The 27,900-nt window shown below is 58.4% G+C and overlaps 8 protein-coding genes across 8 annotated transcripts; 3 read left to right on the top strand and 5 right to left on the bottom strand.

Moving 5' to 3' along the window:
• Positions 1-17: 17 nt before the first annotated feature.
• On the bottom strand, positions 18-1,499 carry EX895_006334 (uncharacterized protein; the record flags this gene model as incomplete). Its single annotated transcript, XM_029886926.1, has 2 exons — positions 18-1,363; positions 1,451-1,499. The coding sequence occupies 2 exons, from the start codon at positions 1,497-1,499 to the stop codon at positions 18-20; spliced, it is 1,395 nt and encodes a 464-aa protein (XP_029737239.1).
• Positions 1,500-5,229: 3,730 nt separating this feature from the next.
• Positions 5,230-7,089, top strand: EX895_006333 (uncharacterized protein; the record flags this gene model as incomplete). The annotated part of the gene is made up of 1 exon (XM_029886925.1): positions 5,230-7,089. One exon carries the CDS (start codon positions 5,230-5,232, stop codon positions 7,087-7,089), a length of 1,860 nt encoding a protein of 619 aa, XP_029737238.1.
• Positions 7,090-8,816: 1,727 nt separating this feature from the next.
• On the bottom strand, positions 8,817-10,337 carry EX895_006332 (uncharacterized protein; the record flags this gene model as incomplete). The annotated part of the gene is made up of 1 exon (XM_029886924.1): positions 8,817-10,337. One exon carries the CDS (start codon positions 10,335-10,337, stop codon positions 8,817-8,819), a length of 1,521 nt encoding a protein of 506 aa, XP_029737237.1.
• Positions 10,338-10,994: 657 nt separating this feature from the next.
• Positions 10,995-13,571, top strand: EX895_006331 (uncharacterized protein; the record flags this gene model as incomplete). Its single annotated transcript, XM_029886923.1, has 1 exon — positions 10,995-13,571. One exon carries the CDS (start codon positions 10,995-10,997, stop codon positions 13,569-13,571), a length of 2,577 nt encoding a protein of 858 aa, XP_029737236.1.
• Positions 13,572-14,273: 702 nt separating this feature from the next.
• Positions 14,274-15,311, top strand: EX895_006330 (uncharacterized protein; the record flags this gene model as incomplete). The annotated part of the gene is made up of 1 exon (XM_029886922.1): positions 14,274-15,311. The coding sequence occupies one exon, from the start codon at positions 14,274-14,276 to the stop codon at positions 15,309-15,311; it is 1,038 nt and encodes a 345-aa protein (XP_029737235.1).
• A 305-nt stretch (positions 15,312-15,616) lies between these two features.
• On the bottom strand, positions 15,617-17,221 carry EX895_006329 (uncharacterized protein; the record flags this gene model as incomplete). The annotated part of the gene is made up of 1 exon (XM_029886921.1): positions 15,617-17,221. The coding sequence occupies one exon, from the start codon at positions 17,219-17,221 to the stop codon at positions 15,617-15,619; it is 1,605 nt and encodes a 534-aa protein (XP_029737234.1).
• A 1,571-nt stretch (positions 17,222-18,792) lies between these two features.
• On the bottom strand, positions 18,793-21,975 carry EX895_006328 (uncharacterized protein; the record flags this gene model as incomplete). The annotated part of the gene is made up of 1 exon (XM_029886920.1): positions 18,793-21,975. The coding sequence occupies one exon, from the start codon at positions 21,973-21,975 to the stop codon at positions 18,793-18,795; it is 3,183 nt and encodes a 1,060-aa protein (XP_029737233.1).
• A 3,437-nt stretch (positions 21,976-25,412) lies between these two features.
• On the bottom strand, positions 25,413-26,876 carry EX895_006327 (uncharacterized protein; the record flags this gene model as incomplete). The annotated part of the gene is made up of 1 exon (XM_029886919.1): positions 25,413-26,876. One exon carries the CDS (start codon positions 26,874-26,876, stop codon positions 25,413-25,415), a length of 1,464 nt encoding a protein of 487 aa, XP_029737232.1.
• Positions 26,877-27,900: the final 1,024 nt, after the last annotated feature.

Here is a 27,900-nt window from a genome sequence, read left to right as displayed (position 1 = left end):
CTGTGCAAGATCCGCCTTCATGCCGCCATGGAGCGGAGATCGAAAGTAGACCCCTTCGATGCGCCGCTCGGGTACCTATGCTGCGAGGCAGCCGACGCATTGAACCCCCTCGGCGGCGGGAAACTCGTGCTGGGTGAAAAGCTCAGCGAGCCCGAGGTGAGAGGCGGGCTTGGAATCCGGCTGATCTGTGGAGCCGCTGCCGCCGCCGAGCCGCCGTTGGGACGAGCGAGGGTCGAGCTAGCTGTGCGGATGGGCGGCGCAGCTACGGGTGCCGAAGGGACGCGGCCCGGAGGAGCAGCCGCAGGCGGTGGCGGAACACGTGCAGGCGGGGCAGCGGTCGAGGTGGTAGGAGGCGGTGCTCGGATTGGCGGTGCTGCACGACCGGGCGGTGGAGGCGGAGGTGGCGCAGAGGGAGCCGCCGAGTTGGTGCGAGAGTGTCCTCCCGCGGAAGGCGGTGGCGGCGGCGGCGGCGGCGCTGCAGAACGTCGTGGTGGTGTGGGAGCCGACGAGGACGGCGCAGGAGGTGGCACGGGGACGATGCGTGATGGTGGTGCGCTTGACGTCCCGCCGCTGGCAGGCGGAGGAGGTGGTGGAGGTGGAGGCACAGCAGAAGGTCGAGACGGAGTCGACGGAGCTGCCAGTGCTGGTGCAGCAGCTGCTGGGCTGGGCCTTGAGGGAGGAGGTGGAACAGCAGCACTGGGACGACCAGGAGGCGGTGGAGGGGGCGCAGCAGCACTTGGGCGTCCCGGAGGGGGCGGAGGCGGTGGAGCGCTCGGAGTGCTGCTAGTTGGTCGACCTGGCGGCGGCGGAGGTGGAGCAGGAGGAGCGACAGCACTTGGTCGGCCAGGCGGAGGCGGCGGAGGAGGTGCAGTGGGCACGCTGCTTGTTGGTCTTCCAGGAGGGGGCGGTGGTGGGGGCGGAGGAGCACCTGCACTTGGCGCCGCTACTGCTGGTCTGCTCGGTGGAGGCGGTACACCCCTGGATGGCAAAGAAGGCGCGGCTGCTGAGGGCGGAGGGGGTGGTCCCCGAGGCGGCGCCGGGCGAGAAGCGCCTCCTGCGGGAGGAGGTGGCGGGGGAGGGGCAGCTGGAGACGATGCTGTTGGACGAGAGGGAGGGGCACTGGCACCAGGTCGAGCAGGTGGTTTGCCCAGACTCGAGTTGATGGTCGAACCGCCTCCGCCGCTAGGTTTGAGCTTTGGCATGCCACCAGCAAAGAGACCTCCTAGACCTGGCGGACCACCCAGCGCTGAGCCGCCACCTCCCGACGAGGCAGCCCCGGAGCGTGTGATGCCTGATCCACCTCCTCCACCGCCACCGCTCTTAGACTCGATTGCCGGTGCGGAACGATCATTCGTGACGGCCTCTACAGTTGCAAAATTGAGAGCGAAAAGAAGGATGTGTCAATAACGGTAGCTTTTCCGTATACATTCTGGCACATATGTGTACTCACTCTTGAGACCCTTGCCACTCTGGATGGACGCCAGAAGATCGGCATTCATCTTGCCGTGTCAACCGCAGTGCGGGTCGTTGCTGCGCAAAGATGCAGTGGGACCGTCTTGCTTTATAGCGGCCGTCCTTGATGTATCGAGTGAGTCGTCCTTGATGATGAGCTGATCGCAGACTGTGAATGCCCCTCTGACCAGTGAAAGAATGGTGGATGGCAGTCGAGAAGAAAGACGAACGGCAATGATGACGAAAACGACATTCGTGATTGCAAGCTGAGCTTGTGGAGTGGAGGAGGAATGTAGGGGCAGCGGCCGGGCGGGCTGTGCGGCTGTGCTGCCTGGAAAAGTCACCGAAATTGAAATCGAATGGGTCGGCTGACGCTGACTCGTGCCTGTGCCGTGTGGTCCGTGTGTGTCACTGACTGAACACGCTGTGAGGAAAAGAGCGCGGTTCCGAGTTGCGATCTGGTCTTATCGGCAATCTCGGGTCCATCTGCCCGATCAAGATTTTTTTTGCTGTCTCTGTTTTCTTAGGCTGTAACATTTTGGATTTATCGTTCGAAGCTCTCTCTGCCGTCTATCTTGAACCGACACTTGCCAGCGTTCTCTGACCAGATCCTGGCCGGCTCTCGTCTACGCCTGTTCAAAGGCAGAGGTCACGAGGGGAAGAGAGGGGAAGCGTCGCTTAGACTCACGCTAAGATGCAGTGTTGGAAGGGGCTTGGTGGCAAGCGAAAGCAGCTAGCAGGCTCGGTAAGTGTCATGGCTCATTAGGCGAGAAGGCTCATTGTATCGAAAGCTTGGAGCGCTGAAATCGCGCATAGCAGGGCAGCAAGTTGCGTTGACCGTGATGGAAAAATTGGAGACCAAGTCAGCCAGCTCACGCTCCCCCACACTCGACCACATGACGAGCTGAACTAAAAGTCCGGGCTTTTCAGAGTAGGTTGGGTGATGTCGTCCCGAGGGTATCGGTTGCAGCGCTTTGTTGTTTCGCACGATCTAGCTGCACTCGGCAGAAAAGCTTCTCTCGGCAGAGGGGCTTGAGTCCGGGGCTAAAGCATTCTGCGGGGTAAATTGAAGCTGCTCCAAGCATGTGGACGAGGAGGCAAGTGGGTTCCACCCCAAGCAGGGGGGTGCGTAGCGACGCTCAAGTCATAGCATCCACAAAGACGCGGCGTTCTTGGAGTCTGGAAATCTAAGTACAGCAGAGACGCTTAATACAGGGAAAAGAAGTACGAAGGTCTCGCCAATCTGTGATTGCTCACGGCGGAAAGTGAGCAGTATTTTGTCGGTACATTCAACGGCCGCTGAACTCGATGATGACTGAAACATAGCCAAGCACTGCGTTGCTAATATACAATGGGATTACCGAAAGGCCGACGTTTCAGTCAGCACGAATCAGGGGCTTTTTGCGGAGTGAGAAGGAAGCACCTACAACATCGAGCATGATAGATGTGACTACACGCCTTAGACAGGGGCAGCAATGAGACCATGCCGGAGGGGTGCGGTCGAGACACGCGGTTCGCAGCGAGTACCTCCTCGCATGGGCCTGCTGCCACCCGCGCAAGAAAGCAGCCCGACCCTGGTGGACCGCGAATGCCGTGAAAGGTGGGTAGTGCTGCACAAGTGCATCGCAGAAAGAAGAGCCACAGTACTGCGTACAGTCCTTGGGATGCATGGTGAACATGCAACATCTACAGCGACAAACAGACGACGTCGCGGCGCGTTGAATATGAGCAGCGGGGATTGAATATGGAAAAAGGCAGCAGGGCACCTCACAGCAGAACAAAGTAGACCTTGGCTGAACCATGCAACACCAGATAAAGCTCTTTGCACTCTATCTCATCTCGACCAGGATTCTGAGTGGATAAAGGATCTCGAGTTCCGATCGTCAGATTACGCGATGGAGCAACGCCTCGCCTTGTTAGCGAAGAGGACTGAGCAAGGAGCGAAAGGCCGCTTTTGGATCCATGCACGTCTTTGGCAGGCGAACAACCGCTTCGCAGCCGATGACAGGGCCGCCATGGTCAAGGGAAGGGCTGGTGGATATGGCTTGCACTGTTCGAAGCGAGCGCCCAACTCTGCGCCACTACAGAAAGCCCAAAGAGGAAGGAAGGCAGCAAAGAGGATCGTCGAGATGCACTGACTGATCGCTTCTGCAACGCGACACTGCAACGGTGCCTTGACTTGGAAATATTCAAGCGGCAAGAAAAGAAAAGAAAAAAACATGAATTTCGTTATGCACTTCTGCACTAAGCGAGACCAACACCTGCCACTTTCCGCCTTGGCTTGCCTCTGTCCTGCCTTGTTTGGCAGTTTGGCTGTTGAGTAGATCCACCAGCCAACGTTTTTTTCGCAGCGATCCAACATGCTCTATTCTTGCTGCATCACAAGCGTCTTGTCTTGTCAATGCTTTGCTCTGAGCTCTGTTGCTCGTCGTCAAGCGAGTTCTCGGTTTGAAGACAGCATCGATTGAAGCACTGTGGTTACCTTACTATCTGACGATCAAGTCCTGAGAGGGGAGGCAAGGCCTAATACCAGACTCGGTCCAAGCCGAATATCGCATTGTAGAGAAGGGCGGGGAGCGCTGAGGTGACCAACATCAGCGAAGACGTTTCGAGCGACGCAGGGTGCACTTCAAGGTTCTCTGACTATCCACCGACCGCTTGAACGCCGCAGTTCCGCTTTCTGTTCCTCTCTCCTTGGCCTCTTGTTCCCAGCGCCTGGATCGAGAGACGGACGTCCATTCTCCGTTCTCCGATGCTTCACAGCTTGAGCCCAGATCGACTCCCGCACCCTTGGCATGGTAACTCGATCGATGTCATTGCGTTTCAATCGCGTGCAAGCAAAGCATGGCCCGTCTGCCAAGCGGCTGGGCCACGGAACAGTGGCTGTTCCACCAACCTTCGACCTTGCACCCAGTTCGGCCGCATTGCCGGCACCATCCTCGCCGATGGTTTGCAGTCCCATCCTTCGCATTGTCAGCTCCCCACGGCGAGCCGGTGTTCTCATAGACTCTGCAGAATCTGCAACCTGCCAAGCTAACCGCCTTGAAACTCCACCGCTGCCGGTATCATGCGGTTCGCGCCGTATGCCTGCCCCTCCCGCCTTTGTGAGCTTTGTGAGCCAAGGTATTCTACGAGCAATTAGCTCGACGTGCATGGCGTTCAGGGACACACCATGCTCCGCTTGTCAAGTTTCCGTGTCCGACCCACACAGCCCTTCTTGGCACCAACTTCTCTCGTCGAGTCTACCTTCGCGGTGGCCTCCGCGCCGCTCATGTCTCTGCCCCTGAACAACTTCCTGGCTTGGGTCTTGTGCTTCATGCAGCTTTTCCCGTCCTCGCCTCGTAAGCGACGCTGCGGATGAACTTTCGCTTCGCCAGGTAGGCCGTTTGGCAGCACTGAGCTTTCCGCTCTCCCAGGCTCCCGGTCTCGAATCCCCCTCTATCTCACCCAACTCCGCCCATACTTGTTCCGTGCCGCTTCGTTCTCTACCCACTGGTCCGAATCTATAAAGACAACGACCTGTTTCATCTCGTTCTCCGACCACTTTCTTCCTTCCCTCTCCCCATCAATTGCAGCCCTTTGTGCAGTTACTCCCCTCTTCCACTCCTCTCTCATACACACACTTCTCCCCTCCTTACCCTTTCCCCTTTCCCTCAACCACGCATACCGACCGCCTCTATCATTCTTTTTAAAACCACCCCATATTCACCATTTCCATTGAGATAAACCCACACACACATCTACAGCAGCTTCGCAGATCGCAGCTCAGAGCCAAAGATGAAGATCACTTCGTTTGGCTTGGCGGCCATCGCGCTCGCCTTGATGGCGGACAACACCGAAGCACTCCCCGCCATTCGCAACTATAAGGGTGTCTCGCCGTACAAGGCACGCACCACCGTCAACCCGACCATGCCGGCCATGAAGGACCCTCGCTCCGTTCCCGGTGCTCGTCGCATGCGTCTCAGCAGCAACGAGCAGCTCGAAGAGACGTACCTGGACGAGCTGCACTACATCCCCGCCCACGGTGAGCCCGATGCGTCGAGTCAGTTCTGGAGCAACGTGCAGCACCGACTCGAGTCGGCCATCGACCGATTGGACCGAGCCACGTCGATGCTGGGAGTTGGTAACGCTGTGTCGCCCTACAAGGCTGCCAACGCGGTCAAGAGCGCCGCCAAGTCGCTCGGGTTCTCGTTCAGCGTCAACAGCCGCAAGGGTGCGCACAGCGCCTCGTCGCCCGAGTTTACGTTCAACTTCAACGTCTCGGAGCCGTTGGCATGGGGCGAGGAGGCCGAACTGTCGGCAGCCACGCGCGAAGACGCCATGATCAATGGAAAGACGCTGCCTAACCTGCCCCAGGACTCGGGCTTCGACTACACGACCAAGAAGGTGCGCGGTGTCAACTTGGGCAACTGGCTCCTATTCGAGGCGTGGATGGACAGCTCGCTGATGCAGCAGCTCAACGACCACGCCATCAACGCTCCCACCGCCAACCCGATCATCGACGAGTGGACCGCCGGTCTGTACTCGGACCCAGGCTGGGCCGCCTACGTGCTGCAGAAGCACTTTGACGAGTGGATGACCGAGAAAGACTGGAAGGCGATCAAGGCAGCCGGTCTCAACCACGTCCGCATCCCCGTGCCTTACTTTATGTTCAAGGAGGCCGTGGGACCTAACGCTCCTTACCTCACCCTGAACCGATTCGCCAAGCTCAAGGAAGGCGTGCTGCTCGCCAAAAAGTACGGCCTCAAGGTGTGGATCGACCTGCACAGCGTGCCCGGATCGCAGAACGGCTTCGACAACTCGGGCCGCTCCGGTCCCATCCACTGGGCCAACAACCCTTCCTACTACACGCAGACACAGTACGCGTTCAACCGTCTGGTCACCGAATTTACTCAGTCGTCGTACGACGGTGTGGTGACGGCGATCGAGGCGGTCAACGAGCCCAAGGGCAACTCGGTCCCTGCCGTGCAGGAGCTGCTGAACAAGTACTACCCGTGGGCTCGTAACAAGGTGGCGACCCCGGACGGATGGAGCAAGTACTCAAACATGCTTTTGGCGGTGCACGATGCGTTCCAGGGCTTGCAGTACTGGCAGAACTTCTGGACAGGCCGCGCTCGTCACCGTGTGCTGCTCGACACGCACCCGTACTTTGTCTACAGCGACTGGGAGCACAGCGCTACCGACACACAGCGTCTGCAAGAGGTGTGCAACCTCACGTCGAGCTTCGAGCAGTCGCAGAAGTACTACCCCTCGATCGCTGGTGAGTGGGCGGTCAACGGACCAAACGGCGACAGGGCGGCAGACCGCGACTTGCCCGTGGGCCCGGTCAAGTTCCCCTCGGGCCCGGACTACCCTTACTCGGTCAAGTACATGGCGTTCATGGCGAGGAACTTCAGGACGCAGCAGTGGGTGTTTGAGCAGGGTGGCGGATGGATCTTCTGGTCGTGGCGCAACGACAACAACCCGGACTGGTCCTACCAGACTGGTCTCAAGTATGGCTGGATCCCGACCGACCTGGATGCGCAGCCGTACGGTGCCAATCCATGCTCTTGCATCCCGAGCTTGATGGAGGCGGCCAAGGACGGTAGCGCCGAGGCTACCTGGACCCAGCTTGAGCTCGAGGGAGAGGTCTACTAGACGACTGAGGCTTGCGGTAAGCCAGTGCGATTCTTTGGTGATGCCATGCCCTTTGGTTGAAAAGACGCAGATACCCTTCCACCGGCTCGCCGCTCTGAGCAACGTCTTTCGGATCCCGTCGTCACCACCACCAACACTCTCATGATCGATGGCCGTGTATACGAATTGTCTGTCCGCCTCTCATGTTTTCCCGTGTTCCCGTCTGTTCTCCGTTTGCATGGATCCGTTAAGCTATTTCGATCGACACCAACACGACCAACGTCCGACATCCGGCATGCTGCGTTTCGTTTCGATCCGTTCCGTTGTACCGCACCGCACGACCTTTCTCGATTCCTGATGACGCGTAGCGGATGGATATACTCTCCGTTCGACCGAATACCAGATTCTTATACTTAGATTCGGCTATGTCTGTGCTTGGAGCGAGTGCGCATGTGTGTCAGTTCGAGACCGCACGACAACGGTAGCCGAAGATAGTGCCGTTGATTGCTAATCATCGACAATCGAGCTGCAACGATTGGTGTGCCTCTGTCGACTCGATGCTACTGTGGTAACCGCCACCCGCCACGTAGGCATGGTCGCGAGAGCGAGCTAAGCGGCTCGTCGGCGTGCATCCGAAACATGTCTGAATGGCGCCAACGGCTAGGTAAATTTCATCTTTTATCTCGGCTGCTTCCTCGCTCGGAATTTCTCCTCCAACTTAGAGCCAGACAGCCCAACTTGCCTGCCGTTGGCTGCAGGGTTACTTCTGAGCTGCTCCGCGGCTGACTTATTTTCTGAAGGGTCGTCGTGCCAAAAAAAGGAGAGAGAGAGAGAGAGAGACCCTTGCTCAGTTCGTTTCGCGCTCGGCTCGTTTTTCATTCCCTTCATCTCACCGCCACGCAACTCATGTCGTGCTCGTCTGCCAAGCGGCTACATAAATAGCGAACGTGTCGGAAGAGCAGATCTACGTCGTCTACCACCCCTTCATCCACTCCACACAGTCTAGCCAAGCAGGCGATACCACCTCGCAGCATCCATCGTCAACAATGGCTTGTCCAGTCAACCACCCGGCCTTCCACGCCTTTGTCTTTCTCATCGGCGTCATCATCATGTTTGGCAAGTACGTCAAGGCATGATCAGCACTGCCTCACCCGATGCGCTTTCAAGGCACGATTCAAACCCGCACTCGGCATGCCGGCACAAAGAGGAGCATCACGGCTGGAGCGCAACAGCAGGTGGTCTCTCAGCTATGGTCCGAGCCGGGCCGTGTCTAGGAGTTGCTATAACACTCGACCAGTCCAGCCTAGTATATGGGCCCTTTTACCTTTCTCGCAAGGCCATCACGAGTATCTGTGTGGCACGCCAGGCTTCTTCCCGATACGAGGCCAGACCAACAAGCATGCGAGTCCACAACGCAGCTTTTTCTTAACGATGGCGGGTTGACTGCTCCTACACTCCTGCCACTCTTCAAGGCCTCGCAGCAGGACATCAACGTACGCAAGCAACCTCTCCATCTCGGCGCTCTCCGCCGATCGAACGAGCTCAAGCAAAAAATACAGTCTAGCCGCTTTCCATTGCACTCTAAGCATCGCACTCGTCTTGACAGATCACAAACAAGTGCTTCTCGGCACTTCGCAAACGCACACACACGCACTCTTTTCTTTCTGTTAACGGTTATCAAATAATGTACTTCATCCTCGTCTGTATCGCACTCGCGCGCCCCGTTCGTGTTCGATTTGCACTCTAGCCTAGGACCATGAGTATGTTTGACGATCGAGCCTCCAAACCGCCTTTCGCATAGTGACCGGCGTGTCGGACGCCGTTCCATCTGGATTCTGCAGCCGCAGCAATGCAGTCATGGTGTAGGACCGCTGGTCGTTAACTTTGCAGTGCACGCTGCCGGCGATCTTTTGGCCTCGATTGACGGCTAGCGGTTCAGGGAGGAGGAAGCGCACTTGCTGCCAGTGGGTGGGCTCGGCGTATGGGCTGGTGGACATAAAGTTGCCCGCACCGGCAGCGGCTGCGGGTGTTGTGGCCGAGGAGTCGATCGTAGGAAGCGTGGTGAGGACGGCATCCATCGAGGTGGTGTTCGAGCCTGAGCCTGAGCCTATAGCAGCAGAGGCAGACGCGGATGCGGATGCGGATGCGGATGCGGATGCGGATGCGGACTTGAGCGTATCGAGCGCCGCTTCGAGCGACATGCCGTTGGTGGCTGCGTTTGCATTGTCGTCGCCCATGGTCGTGTCCGTATCGCTCGGCGGTGTGGCGGATTGGGAGTTGAAGTGCAGATCAAACCATCCGCCCAGCCCATGGACGATGGCTGCGTTGGTAAACGTCCATTCCACCGGAACCGTAAACTCTTGCAGCTCCTCCTTGCTGATGCTGGCAAAGTCGATCACGTAGTCGCTCGACACGCTGAGCAGACACTGGGGCGCAAAGACACCCACGACGGGGCTGCCAAAGTTCTCCTCGAAAGCGAGCGCAGCAAACGGCGAGACGTCGACGCCGTAGAAGTTGCTGTTGAGCCACCACTTTGCTTTGTTGGCCGTATCGTTCCACAGCTGTTTATCCTCGAATGGCGCCAAGCAGATCGTGCCGGCCGAAGGGAACACAGAGCCGCCAGGAGCGAGATATCGATCTCGTGCATCGAGGAAACTCTCGCACATGCGTTCGTGCACCAACAGCACGCCGAGACATTCGGACACAATCGTGTCCACCTGAGTATGCCCCTCGAGGTGCTCCGGTGTCACGTCCTCCACCTTGGAATGCACGGGCACCAGTCTATCTTTCAACCACGCGTTTCTCGACACGCTCGGGTTGGTCGTGCCGAAGCTCACTCCGCCCAAGCCTGCGTCACCAGCACCCATGAGCTCCAACGCCTCCTTTTCCTGCGCAATCTCTGCCGGGGATCGGTGTGGTTTGGAGGCGTCGACCACTTTTTGAAGACACTCGACCATGTTGGACGCTTCGATGGCGTACACCTTCTTGGCACCGGCTTGGGCCGAAAAGAAGCTCAGGATACCGTTGCCTGCTCCGACATCCATCACAACCTTGTCTTGGAAATCGAGCGGTGCGTTGTTGAGGATAGCGCGTTGGTAGGCGGCGGTGCGCACCGTATCTTGGAGCATCTGCGCTTGATGCGAGAGCATACTGTAGTAGCCAAAGTAGGCTTCATCTTTTTGTTCGTAGATTTCTGTAGGTGCCGCCGCTGCCGCTGCCGAAGAGCTCGAGGCTGCCTTGTCTGTTGTGGATGTCGTTGCCATCGTCATGATCGGAGCTCGAACCCGAGATTGCGCAGGTCAACGGCGTATGTGTTCGATAGCGACCGTCGAAGTGCCAAAGTGTGAGCGAAGTTGGATCGGAGTAACGCGTTGCTGGGTGAGAGCGAGTCTCAAGGTAGAGGGTGGACAAGGCTGTGTTGCGGCAGAAGAGGAGAAGACTGAAGCGAATGACTGTTGATCAAGCTTGGTCGTTTCTGCTGCATACACGATCTGGTGGTCGGTGCAACTCCGAACGCGGTCCATTTCTTCCAATTTCAATCGTAGGAACAAGCCGTGCGTGCAGCGAATCGGGAGAGCCATTATGGCAGTCTGTTTGGAATCGGAAGTCCCGATTTCAGCGCGTCAAGTGCTTTTCTGGAGCAGTCGCCGTGCCTTGACTGCGATCCACCATACCCATTCCTCCGACAGCGGCACGTCGATCCATCACCCTCTGATAGCAGCAAGGCTCCTACGCTGCGATCACCATAACGCACCCGCCGCCCGACGTGCCATCTGCGCTTACACTCGGCTTCACATCGCTCGGCCGGACTCGCGACTTACGACACTGTCGGCGTAGATGGGAAAGCACCACGCCGCTCAGCATTGCCAACCCTACTTGTGTCACGTCGGCTACTGATTCAAGCACCACTGCCACTGCCGCTCATCATGAATCCCATGATTCCTTCTCCGCACGCTCTGCAGCCCTCGGCGCTGGCAAAACTCTCACTGCGCGACAAGCTGCTCCTCGCACAGGCCGTGCACGAGATCGGCACATCTCCACCGGACTGGGGTCGCGTGTCCGCCCTTTTGCTCGCACATCCGCTCATCCGTCAACAGTCTCGTCTCGAGCAAGCTGCCAATGCCGGCCTCACGCTCGGTCGCATCTTTGGCACCCGCGAATGCGAGCGTGCGTGGATCGCCCTCATGCGCCAACGTGGGCTCGTGCTGGGCAAAGACGAGGTCGCTCCAGAACCGGTGACACCCACCACACCAAAAACGAAAGAAGCGCGTGGGCTGCAACCCAGAACAGACCGCCGCTCGCAGCTCGCACTCGCCCAGCTGCTATACGCAGAACGTATGGAGGAGCTCAAGGAACAGATCAAGGAGAAGGAGGAGCAGTTCAAGAGCTTGGTCAAGGAGATCGACGAGATCAAGTCTGGCAAAGCGGATGCACGGCTTGAAATGGAGCTGCGCATCGAGATGGAAAACCTGGCAAACGGGCCACCACTTCCACCCTCTACGCCGGTCAGTGCGGCAGCGTCTGTGGCCGGACCGACGACACCCGCTTCCACCGCCTCGACCACGCCCAAGAGCGCCAAGGCAAAAGGACGCGCACGAGACGAAAGCTCGGCAACCGCGCCTGCAGCGGATGTGTCCTTGGTGTCACCCGCTCGTTCCGACGTCACTGGCACCAGCTCTGCGCCCAACAGCGCAAGCAAGAAAGCCGCTGATTCGGCCAAGACCAGAAAGCCCGACGATAGGCGAGCAAGCTTCGAGGATTCCCCCACCAAGCTCGTCCCTGGACCCACAGCTTTGCCTACCACGCCGTCAATAACGCTCCCGCGACCATCGACGGAAGCGGCAGCAACAACAACTTCAGGCGCAACTCCGGCTGCAAATGCGACGAATGGAGAAGCAAGCACGGGTGTCAGCACAACAGACAAACCGGCTGAGGCCATGACGACGGAAGAAGCAGAAAAGGCGGTAGCAAGCGCCGCGACCGAAGCGGCAGTTAAGGTGTTGCAAGATGAGACGGCAGCGAGCAAGATTCTTCAGGCCGAGGTGGACAAGGCAGCCGAACAGCTGGTGGAGACCGAGACGAATATGGAGCTCTCGGCGCAGGCTGAGGGCAATTCGAGTTCCAAGGAGCCGCTGCCACCAACTTCAACAGAAGCCTCAACAGCAGCAACCGTCGGTCAGGAGAAAGCCCAGGCAACACAACCAACGGTACAACCGAACGAAGCACCAGCAGCCGATGTGGTGGTCAAAGAGAAAGAGCCTGCGCCAGCCACATCGACTTCGCAGGAGGGGGCGGCCACTAAGGCGGCTGATGCTTCTGCTGCGCCGGGCACTGACTCGGATGCTACTGCGAAGACCGACGCCGCTGCGAGCACTAAGCGCAAACGCGATGCATCAGACGCAGAGCCGAAAGACGAGCCATCAGCTAGCGCGGCTACAGCAGCGCAGGCAAAGGCAGCAGCAGTCCAGTCCGAGACTGCATCGCCCACCAAGAAAGCACGCACAGTCGAGGTGGAAAAGGTGCCCTCGTCCGACGTCGAGATGGACAGTGAGGATGAAGCCGAGGCAGCGGTGGGCGTGGACGATGCTCAGGAGAAGAAGGAGGACGATGCGATTGCTGACGAGGCAGGCAAGCAGGCTGTTTCGACGCAAGAGTCTGCAGCTGAGGTGATTGATAAGAAAGCGAAAGAGGCGGCCAAAGAGAAGGAGACGGCGATGGAGGTAGATAGTGACGACAGCAGCGATAGTGATAGTGATAGCGAAAGCGAGGAAGAGGCAGAGGACCAGGTCAAACCGGTCGCGTCGCCCCGCAAGCGGTCTCCTGTCAAGGACGAAGAGGCGACGCCTGACGCGGCTTCCAAGGACGCCGTCACTGACAGCGACAAGGCCGAAGCTGAAGCGGAGAGCGAAGAGTCCACTGCCTCACCCGTCAAAGAAGGCGCAGATGCTCAGAAGGACACCGATGCCGATGAAGAGCAGGAAGACGAAGACAAGCAAGCCGAAGCCGCCGCCGCCGCCGACTCGGACGCTGCATCAGACGACGAAGACCGCAAACCTTCGCGCGCCACTTCGCGCAGCACCCCGCTCCGCCATCGCTACTCGTCCTCCACCTCGTCCCACCCCGCCAAACCCACACCGCCGCCGACCACGTCGGAACGCGAAAAAGCCGCGGCGAAACGCAAGACGGCCCAAGTGCTCTCGATGCTGCTCACCGAAGTCTCGAACCACACGCACGGCAACCTCTTCCACGCTCCCATCAAGGAGCAGGACGCCCCGGACTACTACCTGCTCATCAAGCAGCCGCTCGACATCAAGACGATCAAGGCGCGCATCAAGGAGGGCAGCATCTCGAGTGCCAAGCAGCTGCGGAAGGCCTTGACGCTCATTTTTGCCAACAGTCTGATCTACAACCGGCCGGGGACCGAGGTGCACCGGATGGCGAGCGAGATGTTTGCAGCTAGCGAGGAGATCTTCCGCCGGTTCGAGGGTACGCAGAGGTTTTGAGGTGCGATTGCATGGAGGTGGGGATGAGGGGAATGAGCGGAATGGATGATGTTGATTGTTGCGTTTTTTTTCCTACTGGTGTGGGTCTGTGTGGAGCCTGGTGCGTGCAGTGAGAAGGATGAAGCTATCGTATGAGACTGGCAACAGGGGGTTTGCGCATGAAAACAAGCGCGTTACTGTCTAAATTGTCTAAATTGTCTAAATTTACTTTTTTCCAGAATGCAGATCTGCCAGTAGCCCAATTTATCCAAACGCCGGCTTCTGCTGTGCAGTTGATTGTTTCCCGACGGACGGCCTTTGAGCAGCCCCACGCGCGAGCATAGAGAGACGCGGCGAGCACAGAAAAGAGAGAGAACAACAAAAAAGTGGGCTGATGATACGCAGCAGGGTCTATCTTGCCAAGCGCAGCGGAAAGAATTTGTAGTTGGGGTTTTGGGGGGCGAGTCTCGATCTGGCTCTTGACTCTCTCCATCGTATCCGTATTCACATCCGTAGACGGCGTTCAGTCGGGCGTGCCACTGGCAAATAGCAAGCAGCAAGCCGACAACGAACGAACCAAGAGGCGATCAACGAGTGCACACGCATACGCAGGCGGTCACCATCTCGCATCCTCGCGCGAAGCTGGACAGAAGGCCATCGAGGCCTCATCACCTTCGTCGTCGTCGTCTCCACTCTCCACCCCCATAGCAACCTATCGCAGCCATGGCGTCGTACGCTAGCATCTTGCGCGATATGCTGCGCCCCACATCGACGCCGGCACCGCACTGGGACCCGACCACGTCGATGCCCCTGCTAGCCGACCGCATCGTGATCCTCACCGGCCCCACCTCGGGCATCGGCTACGAGACGCTGCGCCAGCTCATCCTCTCGTCTGCACACGTCTACCTGTTCGGGCGCTCGCTCCCGCGTCTGCAGCACACGCGCGATACGATCGCCGCCGAATGCGCGGCCGCTCTGACGGCGTGTCCACCGGAGAGCCCGCGCCACGGCGCGCAGCCGGGACGCATGAGTCTCGTCGAGTGCGATCTATCGGACCTGCTCAGCATCCAGAAGGCGGCGAAGGAGTTTTTGGAGAGAGAGCAGAAGGTGGATCTGGTGTTTGGAAATGCGGGGGTGATGGTGGCGGGGGAGACGGTGCAGGGGTACGAGATGATGTTTGGCACCAATGTGTTGGGGCATCATGCGCTGTTGCGGCTGCTGCTCCCCGCACTCCAGCGCTCGGCGTCGGACCGCAACTCGACCACCACCGGCGAGACACGCATCATCCTCACCGCATCCAACACACACCACTGGGTCGACCATCCTTCGCACCTCGACCTCTCGCCGGACGCCACCAACCCCACGCTCGGCCACATCCACCTCTACGGCCGCAGCAAGCTCGGCAACATCTACACGACTGCGCACCTCGCACGCCTCTCAACCACGCACCGCTGGGGGATGACCATCTGCTCGGTCCACCCGGGCGGGGTCAAGTCGCAGCTCGGCTCGCGAAACCGGCTGCTGACGAGCATCAAGAACCTGTTTCTAGTGCCCGCGACGCTGGGCGCGGTGACGCAGCTGTGGGGCGGCACCGCGGCGGATAGCAACGAGGTGCATGGCCGCTTCTTGGTGCCGTATGCGCGCGTGGGCACCGAGAGCGAGCTCGCGCGCAATCTAGACGTCGAGCGCAACGTGTGGGCCTGGTGCGAGCAGCAGTGTGTCAAGCATGGCTTGATCAACGAGCATGAGGTCATGGCGTAGGCGGTTGCTGCGCCGCCCGTGCAGAGCAAGATGGACAGACCCCGGTTTTATAGACATTGCAAAAGATACCCCTCCCGCTTTTTTCCTTCTTATGATCAGCCGCGCGCAAATGAATCCCCCTGCTCATCATGGTCATCATCACTGAGCCCCCGCCGCCCGGCACCTCTGCACCCATTCACAGTCGACGTTTTAATCAAGTACCATACACGGGTTTCTTTTTCGTTTTCACACGTCAACCTGGCTTGTGTACAGATGTGGATATTGCAATGTGAGAGCTCAGAATTCTACGGCATGCCTCGACTGGATCACTCCAGCTTGGCTCGCTTCTCCACCACCGCCGGCGCCGCCGGCGCCTCGTCCTCCCCCCTCCTCTCGGCGCTGCCCGACCTGGCCCTCGCCACCTTCCGCTCGGCCTGCGTCTGTACGTCGTCGATCTGCACCGGCTGAGCGCCATCCGGCACGCCGCCCTTGGCGTTGCTGCGCTTGGACTCGGCGACGCGCTCCTTGCGCGCACGCTTGTCGCCCTCGCCCTGCTGCTCGTCCGTGACAAGCGGGGGGCGGAAGTACGGCTGCGCGAGCCAGTGCGGGATGTACGCTGGTCTACCGCCCTCACCCGCTGGAGTCAGGAACGATACGGACCCGGGCAGAGGGGGGTCTGGCTGAGTGAGCCACTTGGCATCGACCATGTCGTGCTCGAGGCGCTGTTCGAGCTCGTGCACAAACGCGCGGTACGTGGCGATGCGTTGGGCGCCGGTGGCCGAGGCGTCGAAGCGGCTTTTCCCCAGGGTTTCGCGCAGGTCGCGGTGCACCTCGAGCGCGGGTCTGCATAGGCGGAACAGGTGCGCCTTGATCGCACTGCTCTGTGTGGGCGTGTGCAGCGCGCTGACAATATCCAGGTACTCGTGGGCCATGCGCGCGATCGACGGGAACGGCAGCGCCGGCGCTGCCGGGAACATCGCACTCGGCTCTCGAGGCAACGTGGGCAGGAAGATCGCCGGGTTGTACAGGTTGCCCTCGGCACTCATCACGCCGTCGGCCCCCGTCGCCGCCAGCGCATCCGAAACGTCCTGCGGATACAGCACGTTGCCGTTGGCAAACACGGGCACGCTCACTGCCTGCTTGACCGCGCGGATCTTGGTCCAGTCCGCCAAGCCCGTGTGGTGGCCCTTCATGTTGCGCGTCCGCCCGTGCACCGTGATGATCTGCGCGCCCGCGCGCTCGAGCAGCCGTGCGTACGCAATCGTCTTCTCCACCGACTCGTACACGCGCATCTTTGCAGTGACAGGGATCTTGAGGTTGAGATGCAGCGTGTTGATCATGTTGAAGATGAGAGGCCAGTCCTCCATGAGGTAGCTGCCGTAGTGTCCACGACGTGCGATGTGCTGCGGACAACCCAGATTGAGGTCCACGGCGTCGCAGCGGTCCTCGACCACCTGCGCCGCTTTGAGTAGTGTCTCCGCGTCGTTGCTGCAGAATTGCACGAACAGCGCGCGATCGCTGTCGCTCGAACTACCTTCGCCGTTGTTCTGCAACGAGAGCAGCGAGGCGATAGGCGTGCTGGAGCCTTCCTCGCCATGCTCCTTGTTGAAGTTGACCTCTTGGTACTTTACTTTTTTCTTCTTGCTGTTCTCGTCGACGAACAGCTTCGCGTTGATCATGGGCGTGTAGACGAGGTCCGAGCCGTAGCGACGCGAGAGGATCCGCCAGGGCAGTTCGGACTGGTCCACCATGGGCGCGACGACGCGGCGCGGCGAGCCGATGGAGCGGTAGAAGTCCCACGAGCCGAGTTTGGCGTGTTTGGGCTCGCCCGTGGGTGGGAACGACTCGAGGTCTGGGATCAGCACCGGCCCCACCTCGGTGAAAGTGGCTGTGGTGGCATTGCTGGTGGCCGTCGGTACCGCTTCGGGCATGGTTGCGATCCGGCGTGTGGCTGAAGTTGGGTTGGGCAGAAGCCCACGCAGCAGAGACAGAGGTGCGGCTCGACAGGAGCGCCAAGTGAGTGGGGGTATGATTGGATAGGGCACTTCGTCTATCTCCCGTCGTCCGATGGTAGATGACGGATGCGAAAGATGTGACGGTAGCAGTCGCTGCAGATGGAGGAATGGAAATGCGAAAGCTTCGAGGAGGCAAACCAGACTTGAAATGATCTTTTACTTGGCGTGCAAGGTAAATTTGAGAATCCTCTCGGCAATCTCCGCTTTCGCTGTCGACATCAGCTTCGATCGGGTGCATCTGACCCGATTTACAACCCTTTCCTGCCCTCTGTCCGTCCTCGCTGACTCTTACCTTGTTTGGATCGCGCTTTCTACCGAGCCGCAGATAGTGGTTCCAACACTTGTCGACCTTCTTGTGCCTACCCGCCTTTGTTCTGTCTACCGTCCCCCTCCAGACCGCCTCAATGCAAAAAGTAAGACTCGAAAACGAATCCACATTCAGAGAAAAGGAAGGAAAAAACCAGGGTAAAAAGAGGCCACTTACAAAGAAACCAAAAAAAGAAAGACAGGAATGGAAACACAGGGGATCGAACCCCGGACCTTCGCTTTTCCGGACCGCGAACTTTGGTGGGCTCTAGGTATGCGGAAGCGACGTCATACCACTAGACCATATTCCCTTGTTGTGGTAGACACAAAATACATAGGTATATATATACAACGGTAAGCTGTGCTTCAGTTACTTTGCATCTTACCACTGAATTACAAGACTCCGCCTCGTCTAGCACATCTCATCCAGGCTCACGCGCGCGCCCAGGACACACGGCAGATTTGTTTTCAGCGAGTATATGAATTCGTCGACGCTAGAGCGGACCCCACAGGTGTGTGGTCGAGACGATGCTAGTTGGAAGGAGGGAGAGAAAGAGAGAGAGAGAGAGAGATAGCCCAAAAGAGTAGACAGGTGCGTGCGAGTAGAGATGACAATGTGCTCCAGAAACCGAGTATAAGAGTACAATATGTGCAAGGTGCTTTGTGCTACAAACAGAAGAAGAAGGGGAGGAGAAGGAGAAGAAAGAAGCCACTGCGCTGCGCCTCTGTCAACCGTCTACTGCAGCGTTTCTACTGCAGTGTATGATGTATGGGTCGATGGGTGGACAAAGGCGTCAGGCGTATCGTAAGAAGGGGAAAGGTGACACGATAGGGGAAAACGACTAGACTGAGATGCGGTGCGAGTATTACAGCAGAAACATGGATGTCAAGGAGATGGGCAAAGTGGGGAAAGGGATAGCGCGGCAATCGTCTCTTCTCGGCCTTTCTAGGAGCGCTCGGGAGAAAGGAAAAACGGCAAACGAGTATTTTGTCCGTTGGGTGTAGTGTGTACACGCATACACGAGCACCTCTTTATGAAAGGTGGTATCTACGCGGTGTACCGTGCTGTTGAAAAAGATGACATCGGTGGTCACGAAGTCCATGAAAAGCGAAGCTGGTTGACGCTCAGGGTGCGAGTGTTCCGTCCAGCGTTCGAAACGCGCCTTCGAGTGTTCTTGGCATCACTCGTCCTCGTCGCTGGTCGGACGTGCTGCAGACGAGCTTGGATCGATCCGCTTGGTGCTGACCTTGGTGCTGTCAACGGGAGCAGGTGCTGCCGCATGAAGTCGATTCCACTCCTCCAAAAGCTGGCGTCCGACGCCCGGTTCCAGCTCAGTACCATCGCGAGACACTTTGACCTGACGATTGTCTCGCCAGGGGTTACGCAGCTTTTTGACCCTCTGGAACGGCAGCGGGTCCGTACGGATCCACTCCACGCGGAACGGCTTGCCCCACGAGTCCGACGACGACTGGCGCGGCGGAGTACGAACATCCTCGCCTGAGCCGCCTTCATGGTCCGAGCCTTTCGCCGTCGCAGTGGTGTCAGTGTTGGCGGACGACGAGCGGAGCTGATTCTCGAGCATCTCGGCCTGGCCGCGCGATTCCTTTTCGTCCAGACGCAAGTTGTGGATCACAGCGCGCAGCGCAATCTGCTCGGCCATGCGAGGGTCCGCTGACGACCACGAAGCCGAGTCGCTCGGCGCCAGAGACGGATGTTCGCTCTGACTTGAGAGGGTGTGCGCCGACTCGGCCTCCATGTCGATGCGACGTACGCCGTACTCGTCCGGCTCTGCAGTGACGCGAACTTCCGGGCTGTCCGACAGAGGCGCAGACGCAAGCCGGAGTCGCTCACTCGCACTGGCTTCGGCGCTGGTGTTTTTGCGCGACGTGTACGGCCAGGTGCTCGAGTGGGCAGACGTATCAGCCGTCTGTTGCGTGATGGTGTCTTGGCGCTGGGGCGATACAGCCTTGCCAAATCCGGCTTCCTCCACAGACGGGGTGATTGGCAGAGGCGACGTCATGGGCACCGCATGCGATGCATCGACACCTGCATCGACGGACAAGGTGCTGAAGATACTGCGTGCAGCCTCGATGTCGCGCTTCTCCAGCGTAGGATGAGGATGTCGCAAGCCCGAACCGTGCGGGGAGGCTGCCGCACCCGACAGAGGGGAGTCGTCCTCGGTGGCATTCTCTTCGACCGACTCAGGGATGGAAGTCGTGGGCACGCCGCTGGATGCAGCGGAGAGAACCGAAGACAGGCTGGCTCGACGGCGTTGCTCGTCCTTTTTCTTGGTTTCATTGGTGGACGTGAAAATGGGCCCGGCCATCTTGGCGTAGCCGTGAAACTGCCCGGTCTGGTTGACACCAAAGATGAGGTAGACGGCTTCGCTGTTGCGGTACGCTTGGTCCAATACGCTCTCGTTGTGCGGCTGTGTGGCCCAGTACCCGGTCTCGACGGAGCGATCCAGGTCATCGGTGCGAAGACTCTTGAGGATGAAGAAGCGATGACGGAAGGCCGGATGACGGAAGAGCGAAGAGTTTGTCGACGCGTACGAGGCCGAGCCGCTCGAGCTGTACGAGGCAGCCGAGGTGAGCCCCACAGCGACCTGGGGCGGCGCGTCTTTGGGCGGTGGTGGAGACAGCGGAGACAGCGGAGAAAGCGGCTCGCTTGGAGGCAGCGGAAAGGGCGACTCTTTCGATGGCAGCTCGCCGTTGGGTGCGTCGCGGGCTCGCTCGAGCTCTCGTTGCTGCTTGAGCCATGCGACGTGGATGCCACGACCACGTTGTCCGGCGACACCGGCCTGCGCCTCGTCGTCCTTCTTGCGCACACGGCAGACCAGCTTGGGACACCTGGGATCGAGCGGCCGCACCTGCTTGCCATGGAAATACTTGACGGCGCGGGTCAGGTGAGGTAGGCTGGCGTAGTTGATAAACGCGCAGTTGCTACGTGAGATGATGAAGATGGACAAGACGCCGTGCTCCTCGACATCGCCGTCTGTGCTCGCTTCCGCCCCTTCGGCGGCGTGTTCTTGGCCTTCAGGAGAAGCGAGCCAGCGACGATACTCGTCAAGGGTCAAGCGCGAAAACACCTCCCACAGCTCTTCTACGGTGGCATCCTGCGGCACATTGCCGCACCACAGAACCCAGTCGGATCGAGGACCTTGCTGTGGATGATAGTGCGGTCGCAAACCACTGCCCGGCACGCGCTCGGCTGCGCTCGGATCGACGGTGGCGTCGAACATGGCGTCCAGCTCGGCCTCGGAGGCTAATCCTGAGACGGCAACGACGTCTGATTCAGCTATAGGTTGCAGATCCTCTTCCTCAGCCAAGTCGACAGGCTGCGACGAGCGAGTCTTGGGCGCATGCACGACACTTTGAGGATCGAGCGGGGACGCAGGAGCTCGATGTGGCAAAGGTGTTGTAGACACTGGGTGGGGCGACGAATGGTTGCCGGACGAGTTGGAGCTTGTTCGTCGTTGAGCACTGGTGGAACGGCTGGATTGATTCGAAGGCGGACGGCTACCAGCTCCTGGAACACTGTCTGCCTTGGCGCCTGCGGATGCAAAGCCACCATGTTGAGAGCCGGAGCGGGATGCTCGAGCCGGTGCTGCGACGTGGGGGTGGGCGTTGTGAGCACCTGGTGGAGGCATGTAATGAGCTGGGTGTGGATGGTATGAATACGTTGGCGTGTAGTTTGGCGGTGTGGCCGGCATACCATACACTGAAGATGCCGAAACTGGCGGTTCGCCGTACGGTTGTTGATAGGGCGAGTGGGAGGTCGAAGGCGCGTGTGTGACCGGAGCACCCGGAGGGACGTAAAAGTTAGCCGGGTAGGGAGCGTATTGCAAATGGGCCTCATCGGATATGTGGGTTTGCGGAACCTCGATAGGAACCCACGCCCACCTGGTGCGTGCCGAGTGGCCAACGGGCGCATTCGCAGCCGCGTACGAGGGCGAGTAGTGAGGTGAGTAGTGCGAAGCGCCAGCCGCTTCGTGAGAAGTTGCCACGCTACTGGAGCCGGAGCTCTGAGACAGACTGCGGCTCGGAGGAGGGCGTGCGAACTGAAGCGTATCGACGCTGTGGCGGGCAGGCTGGTAAGGTTGGCCAGCATAGCCGTAGCTGTCGGCGTAGGGGGAATAAGCAGCACCGCCCTGGTGAGCTGGGTGATGTTGATGGTAGTGCGAGTGCCCACTGAGAGCTGGCGGTGGGTTTTGGTAGCCAGTCGGGTATCTCGGGTGGTAGTTGCCGGGCAAAGGACTTGCTACGTTGGGCGAAGGAGGGGCGGCTGCCGAAGAGCTTGCGGTGTCACGATCCGCTTCGGCGCGCGGTGGGCGCTGCTGCGAGTTGGCTGCGTTGTGGGACATGGTGAAATGGCACCTGTTTGACGTGCGATTTTGCGCTGAGTGTGGCTCCAAATTGGAGATTGCGTGCTATGCAAGGCGATGTGTAGTGATTTGCTCGTCGACGGACGAGTGCAAGGCGGCAGTCTGGACGACCTTAATTACCGAGACCTTGGCGTGGAGAAGATGCATGCACGGATGCTGCTGATAAGATGCTCGATCTGCGTAGCCCGGGTTGAGCAAATGATACGACTGAGCAAAGATGAAAGTTGCGTCGATCTCAACAAGCTAGAAGTATGAGCTGAAGAGGGTGCGTGATGTCGAGGGAGAGTGTATCAAGATACCGATTGTCAGGGAAAAGGGTCCCGGGTTCTTTTGAGGGCGAACAAGGATTGAGAAAGGGGTATAAAAGCAAAACGGAGGAGGTGGTCAGATTCGAGAAGGTTTCAGATAGATCAAGAAGGCACGAGCGAACGAGACAGAAGGCACGTCTGCGGCAAGCCAATGCCAAGCTGGGCCGAACTTGCTTTGGAGAAAGGATCGAGGTGCTGACTCCGACAACTCGGTGCTGTGCGTGGAAGACTCGGCTAAGGGTTGCAGCGACGGAGCCGAGCAACGATAGCGAGGTGGAGGGTGGCAATTCGCCGGCGAGCAAGGGGCGGATTGATGTCGGCAAGGCAAGGTAGGTTGCCTGGCGCAAGTGGAGGTCTAATGACTGGACGACGAGAAAGCCAAGTTCGAACCACAAAGATACAACTGGTGCAATGTTCAGTCGAAGCCGAAGCTTCTCGGCAACGCCATCCGAAGCACGAGGTGTGAGGAAGGCCAGCGCCAAGAGGGCGGCCTTATTACGGCGATTGGAGACGATTGCATGACAACAAATAGTGGACTTTAGACCCAAAGCGCCGACGAATATTGCCGATCCGATCTGAAACCAGAAGAGTGGAAGGGCAGGCAGGAGCAAGATGACCTTGGCACCATGACAACATTGCGCATCGTGGTGCCGCTTGATTTCGTGCCGAACTCTGCCAAACCGATCCGACCAACCCGAACACGTGAAATGCTGCGGCGATCTGGCCAGAAGAAAATCTGATCGGGCAAATATGGCCACACGATGCAGCAGATCCGATTCACGCGTTCGCGGCCGTGCCGTCGGAAGCTATCTCCTGACAGCAACAATCTGGAGTGAGAGGCGCCACGCGCTCTTTGGAGCCTTGCACCCGTACAGATGGTAGACGAATACGCTGGACGACGGATCGAAACGCGAATGAGGCGGCATGGCGGGGACAGGAACAGAAACAGAGGGCTGACAAGGGAGTAGAGCAACTTACCTTCTTTCGCAAATAGCTACGACCCACTTTGACGAAGAGCTGTCAAAGAGATGTATATATGTGTGTGTGCGGGGGAGAGAGATGCTGAGAATGCTCGACTACGCTCCTGAACAGTAGAGTACAGTGGAGTAGCCTGAGAAGCGGATATGCGGGAGGTTGAGCAGAGCCAAGGCAAACCCGTATATCGATGCGCAATTGGCTTTATTGTTGATAAGATGCTGCGTGTAATCCTGGTCAGGTGAGACGGACGGGGATGGGTGGCAAAGAATAGTTTGCTGGTGCTTTTGAGAGCCGTCGAGACGTATGCGCTATCGTGGCTGCGTTGATGGATGCCGTGACGCAAATGAGGGTGTATGTGGTGATTTCGAGGCGGAGCAACGCATGCTCTTGAGCAAGAAGAGCAAATCGACAGGATCCCGGAAAGGCGGGTGACGACGGTAAAGAGAGTGAGGGTGAGAAAGTCAAGGCGAAGCTGAAGAGAGCGAGAGAGGAGAGGCTACAGCGAGGTGCAAAAGTGAAGCCACCTCAGCTAAGGCGAGGAGCGAGAGAGAGAGAGAGAGAGAGAGAGAGAGAGAGAGAGAGTCTCTTTGAGCGCTCCCTTGGCTCGGCGAAGGGCTAACTTTTTGCGGCGACTAGCTAGAGCAACCTGCGACCTAGAAGGATAGAAGAAGGACAGACCGAGCGTCTCGCCACGCGGGCCTGGTGCTGGAAAGAGGTGATGGAGAGAAAAAGAGGGAGAAGGAGGAGGAAGAGGGCGAGGACGAGGACGAGTCGAGGCAAAAGCAAGAGCGACGAGAAAAGAAAGGCCAGGCCAGTCAAACCAACTCGCCACCGGCGACCGTGTGTGACTGAGTGCGACTGAGCCGTCTGCTGCGTGAATGTTTCGATTGTTTGCGCGCTGCCAAGCACAACTTTACTCTAAAAAATCTGAAAATCAACAAAAATCAAAAAGGCAAAAAACAAAACCAGAAAGCTCTAAATGAGGCGCCCCAAATACAAAGAACCAATTTCTTGCGCAAGAGAGTCGACACCTCGATGATCGATCAGGAACCTCCTGACGTCCATATACGAGCAAAGGCGAGACGCACAATGAAGAGCAAGGACAACACCGGCAGCCTAGAAGATAATTAAGATCAAAGAAGACGAGAAAAATCGATTAAAGACAAGCCACGCTGTTCAGCGGGACAGATCCGGACTGAAGTCGGGGTCCGTGAATCAAACATGCAGTCCCACACCGTACCACGGAATCCGCAAATGACACTCGGACGCTTTACAGTAAGTACTCCGTCGTTCCGATTGGCATTTTCAAAATCTCAACGACAAGCAGGAGGAAAGGAGAAAAAAAGGGAAAAGAATTGTGGCGTTCGTGCTCGGTTTCAACACTACTGTATTTTCATCCTCTTTACTTTGCTGTTGATTCTCCAGCTTTGTGTCTCCATCGAGCTGCTCTTGCGTTCCTTCCGATCAAGGCCGGGCCTGCCTTGGCTGACAAGGCCGAAAGTTGGCAAGGCCGTGTGTGTGCATTCTTTTCCGTTCCTGGTGCGTCGAAAAGTGACTGCTCTCGCAGAAGGTTCATTCATTTCGTATCAACTGTGTCCGATTGGTCGAGCGTGCCGAATCGCCAATTTAAGACTCAGTCTTCACCTCCTCTTGCTCTTCTTCTTCCTGTGCCAGAGTTTGCCCGATCATGGTCCGCCTCCAGGTCGCAAGCAAACCATGTTCAGGCCCTCGCTTGCCCACAGAGAAGCCACGTCCTGCATTTAAGCCACACGCCGGCTTTTGTCCAACACGAGCTGCAAGCCTCGTTCCATGTCTTACGTAATTTCAATCCTTGCTAAGAGAGGCTGCGAGTGCCGCCTTTGTCCGATTCCATGCTCATCACACTCGGCGGTCGGATCAATCGACACGATTCTAGAGGTAAAACGAGCGACTTGGAAAGGTTGGTCAGAAAAAAGGAGTGTGAGTGAGCAGCGTCCTATAGGGGCGGCGCTGGCGAGATTACAAGAGACTGGAAAAGGGGGAGTGATGTGTAAAAGAGGGGGACTCGAATGCGCACTTCAAGTGGCAGAGGGGTTTACAAAACGCGGAAAGCGGCTGGGAAGGCGTGGACACGATCAGCGGCCAAAGACTTTACTTGCGACGAACCTTCTCCATCCTCTTTGCACCGGGCAGCGGAAGGCCAGTGAAATCGATCACCTCTTTGAGGTCCTCCTTGAGCTTGTTCGCAGTCTCCGTTGCCGATGGGCCGGTGCCAGGGAGCAGGCTGAGCCCGGGGAAGTTGAGGTCGCCCCTCTCCTTAACCTCACCGTGTTTGCTGTACATGTTCTTGACAAACGCACCCGCCGCGTTGTCGGCAGCGGTCTTGACATCGAGGATCTCATCGCGCGCTTTGTCGCTCGTGTCGAGGATCGCGGCGGTCACGGGGTCCTGATCGCGCTTCACGGGAACACCTTCGATCTGGCCATTACCGTTGAGCAGCCCGTTGGCGAGCAGGTTCTGGTCACCCAGCGCACGGGCCTGGCCGGGAACAGGAAGGTGCACCTCGTTCGTAACCTCGTCCTTAACCTTCTTGATTACGCTCTCGATGGCAGGGTAGCAGCCGAAAGCGTTGCACACGCTGTTGACTGCCTTGATCCCCTGCACGGCCGGGCTGGCGGCTTGACGCACTGGAGCGAATGCGAGCGGAAGCAATGCTTTGGCACCCTCCTTGGTAGCAGCCTGGCCGAGCTCCTCGAAGCTGCTCAGGTCGATCTTGTCGGTCGAAATCGTGTCGCGCTTAGTGGCAGCTCCACCCAGCAGGCCACCGAGGATCGACTTGGCGCGCTCCAGGTCCTGCTCGTTGCCCGTGTGCAGGCCGAGGTCGAGCGGCTGGACGGGGGCCTGTTCCTCTCGCTTGGTGGGAATGAGACCACCGAGCAGCGACTTGGCCGAGTCCAAGTCCTGCTTGTTGCCTGTCTTGAGACCCAAGTCCAGAGGGCTGTCGTCTCGCTTGTAAGAGGTCTTGACGAGGCTTTCAAGAATCGCGCTGACAGCATCGACACCTTCCTTGTTGTCCGCCTTGAGGCCAAGGTCGACAGGGCTGTCGCCACGCTTGGATGCGCTGGGGATCTCGATGGCGTTGAGCGGGATCTTGTAGCCAAGGAGGTCGAGACCGGAGCTCTTGCTACGCTTGCTGCCGGGCAGCTTGGTGGGGATCCCGAAGGGCAGCTTCTCACCGAGAATAGCGACGTCGAGCGGGTTCGCAGCATCGTGACGGCGGTTGAGGGGGTGGACAGTGTGTTGCGGGCCCAGCGTCTGGTGGTTTTCTTCCAGATACTCAGTGCCTTTGCTGGGCTCGAGAGACTTGACAAAGTCGAGCAGACGCTTCCTAACGTTGGAGTAGTCGCCCTCGTTGTCGAACGAGCCGAAAAGGGGAAGCTTGGGGATGAGACTGTCCCTCTTGGCTTGGGTGTAGTCGCCCTCGTTGTCGAGCGAGTCAAAGAGGGCCAGTTTAGGGAGCAGGGTGTCGCGCTTGAGCGAGAGGCCCTGGCTGGTAAACTTCTCTACCACAGGTTCCAAATGGTCATTAGGCAGCAGGCGCTTCGCGTGGATCATGGGCGGAGGCGTGGTGATCTTCTTAGCAGCACCGGAGAGCTCCTTGGACGTGGGCTCCAGGTTGAGGTAGGTGAGAGGCGTGACAGGGTTGCCTTTTTCATCGACGTGCGTCAAGGCCAGAGGCGTGGTGACGCCGCTCTTCTCGTCGACGTGGGTCAAGCCCAGAGGCGAAGGCACCGATTCGGCCTGAGCCTGGCCGATGCAGATGGCGACGACGACGACGCTCGAGAGCGCCGCGAACGAGGAGGTGAGCTTCATGATGGCGAACAAGTACGGAATGAAAAGAGCGTGATGGTGACGACAGATTGCGTCAAGGGGGGGAAAGGGGGGAGGCTGGAGGGTGAAGAGAAGAGAAGGAGACAAGATGGTGGTTAAGAAGTAAGAAGCGACAAGATGCGATCGCATGAGCTAAAGGCATCAACAATCTGAATCGAGGACATGCCTGACAGTCGCACAAACAACGGGGTGCGAAGAGGATCCAAAGCAGTGGTTTCGATGCAAATGCCCTGCCACTGTGCTGGAAACGCAGACTCCATCGCGAACGTGGTCTCACGACCCGACTTGTTGATGAGATTCTCATATGCATGAGTCGCAGATAGGCAAGGAGCAAAGTAGCAGCAGCAGCGGCGGCAGCAGCAATGAGCGCGACATGTGCGTCAGCTATCTCCCTGAGGCGAAGGGTCGAGAAATGACACGGCGGTAAAGAACGGAGAATGTCTCGAGCGTCAAGCCTGAGGCGCCAAGCCACCCTATCGAGATAGCACAGGCGACCAGCATTGAGCGGGAGAATCAGTGGCGGAAAGGTTCAGTGTGGGGTTTGAAGGAATGACACGGACATCCCAATGGATGGGATGGCTCACGCACGCGCAGCGTAGCTGGCTTTTGGTGGCGTACCGCAATTGGGAAGCGAGGTGGCTGGCTGTCTGCTGCCTGATTGTCGTCGAGTGTTTGTTTGGTGGGCCTGCGCGTTCCACAGTTTGACAGCTGTCGTTGTTGAGATGCCTTATTTTACCTGCTCAGCCTC

Source organism: Sporisorium graminicola, chromosome SGRAM_8 (genome assembly GCF_005498985.1).
Source record: "Sporisorium graminicola strain CBS 10092 chromosome SGRAM_8, whole genome shotgun sequence".
Lineage (NCBI taxonomy): Eukaryota > Fungi > Basidiomycota > Ustilaginomycetes > Ustilaginales > Ustilaginaceae > Sporisorium > Sporisorium graminicola.
Note: the sequence above shows the minus strand (reverse complement) of the source record. Positions and strands in the feature narration are given on the sequence as shown.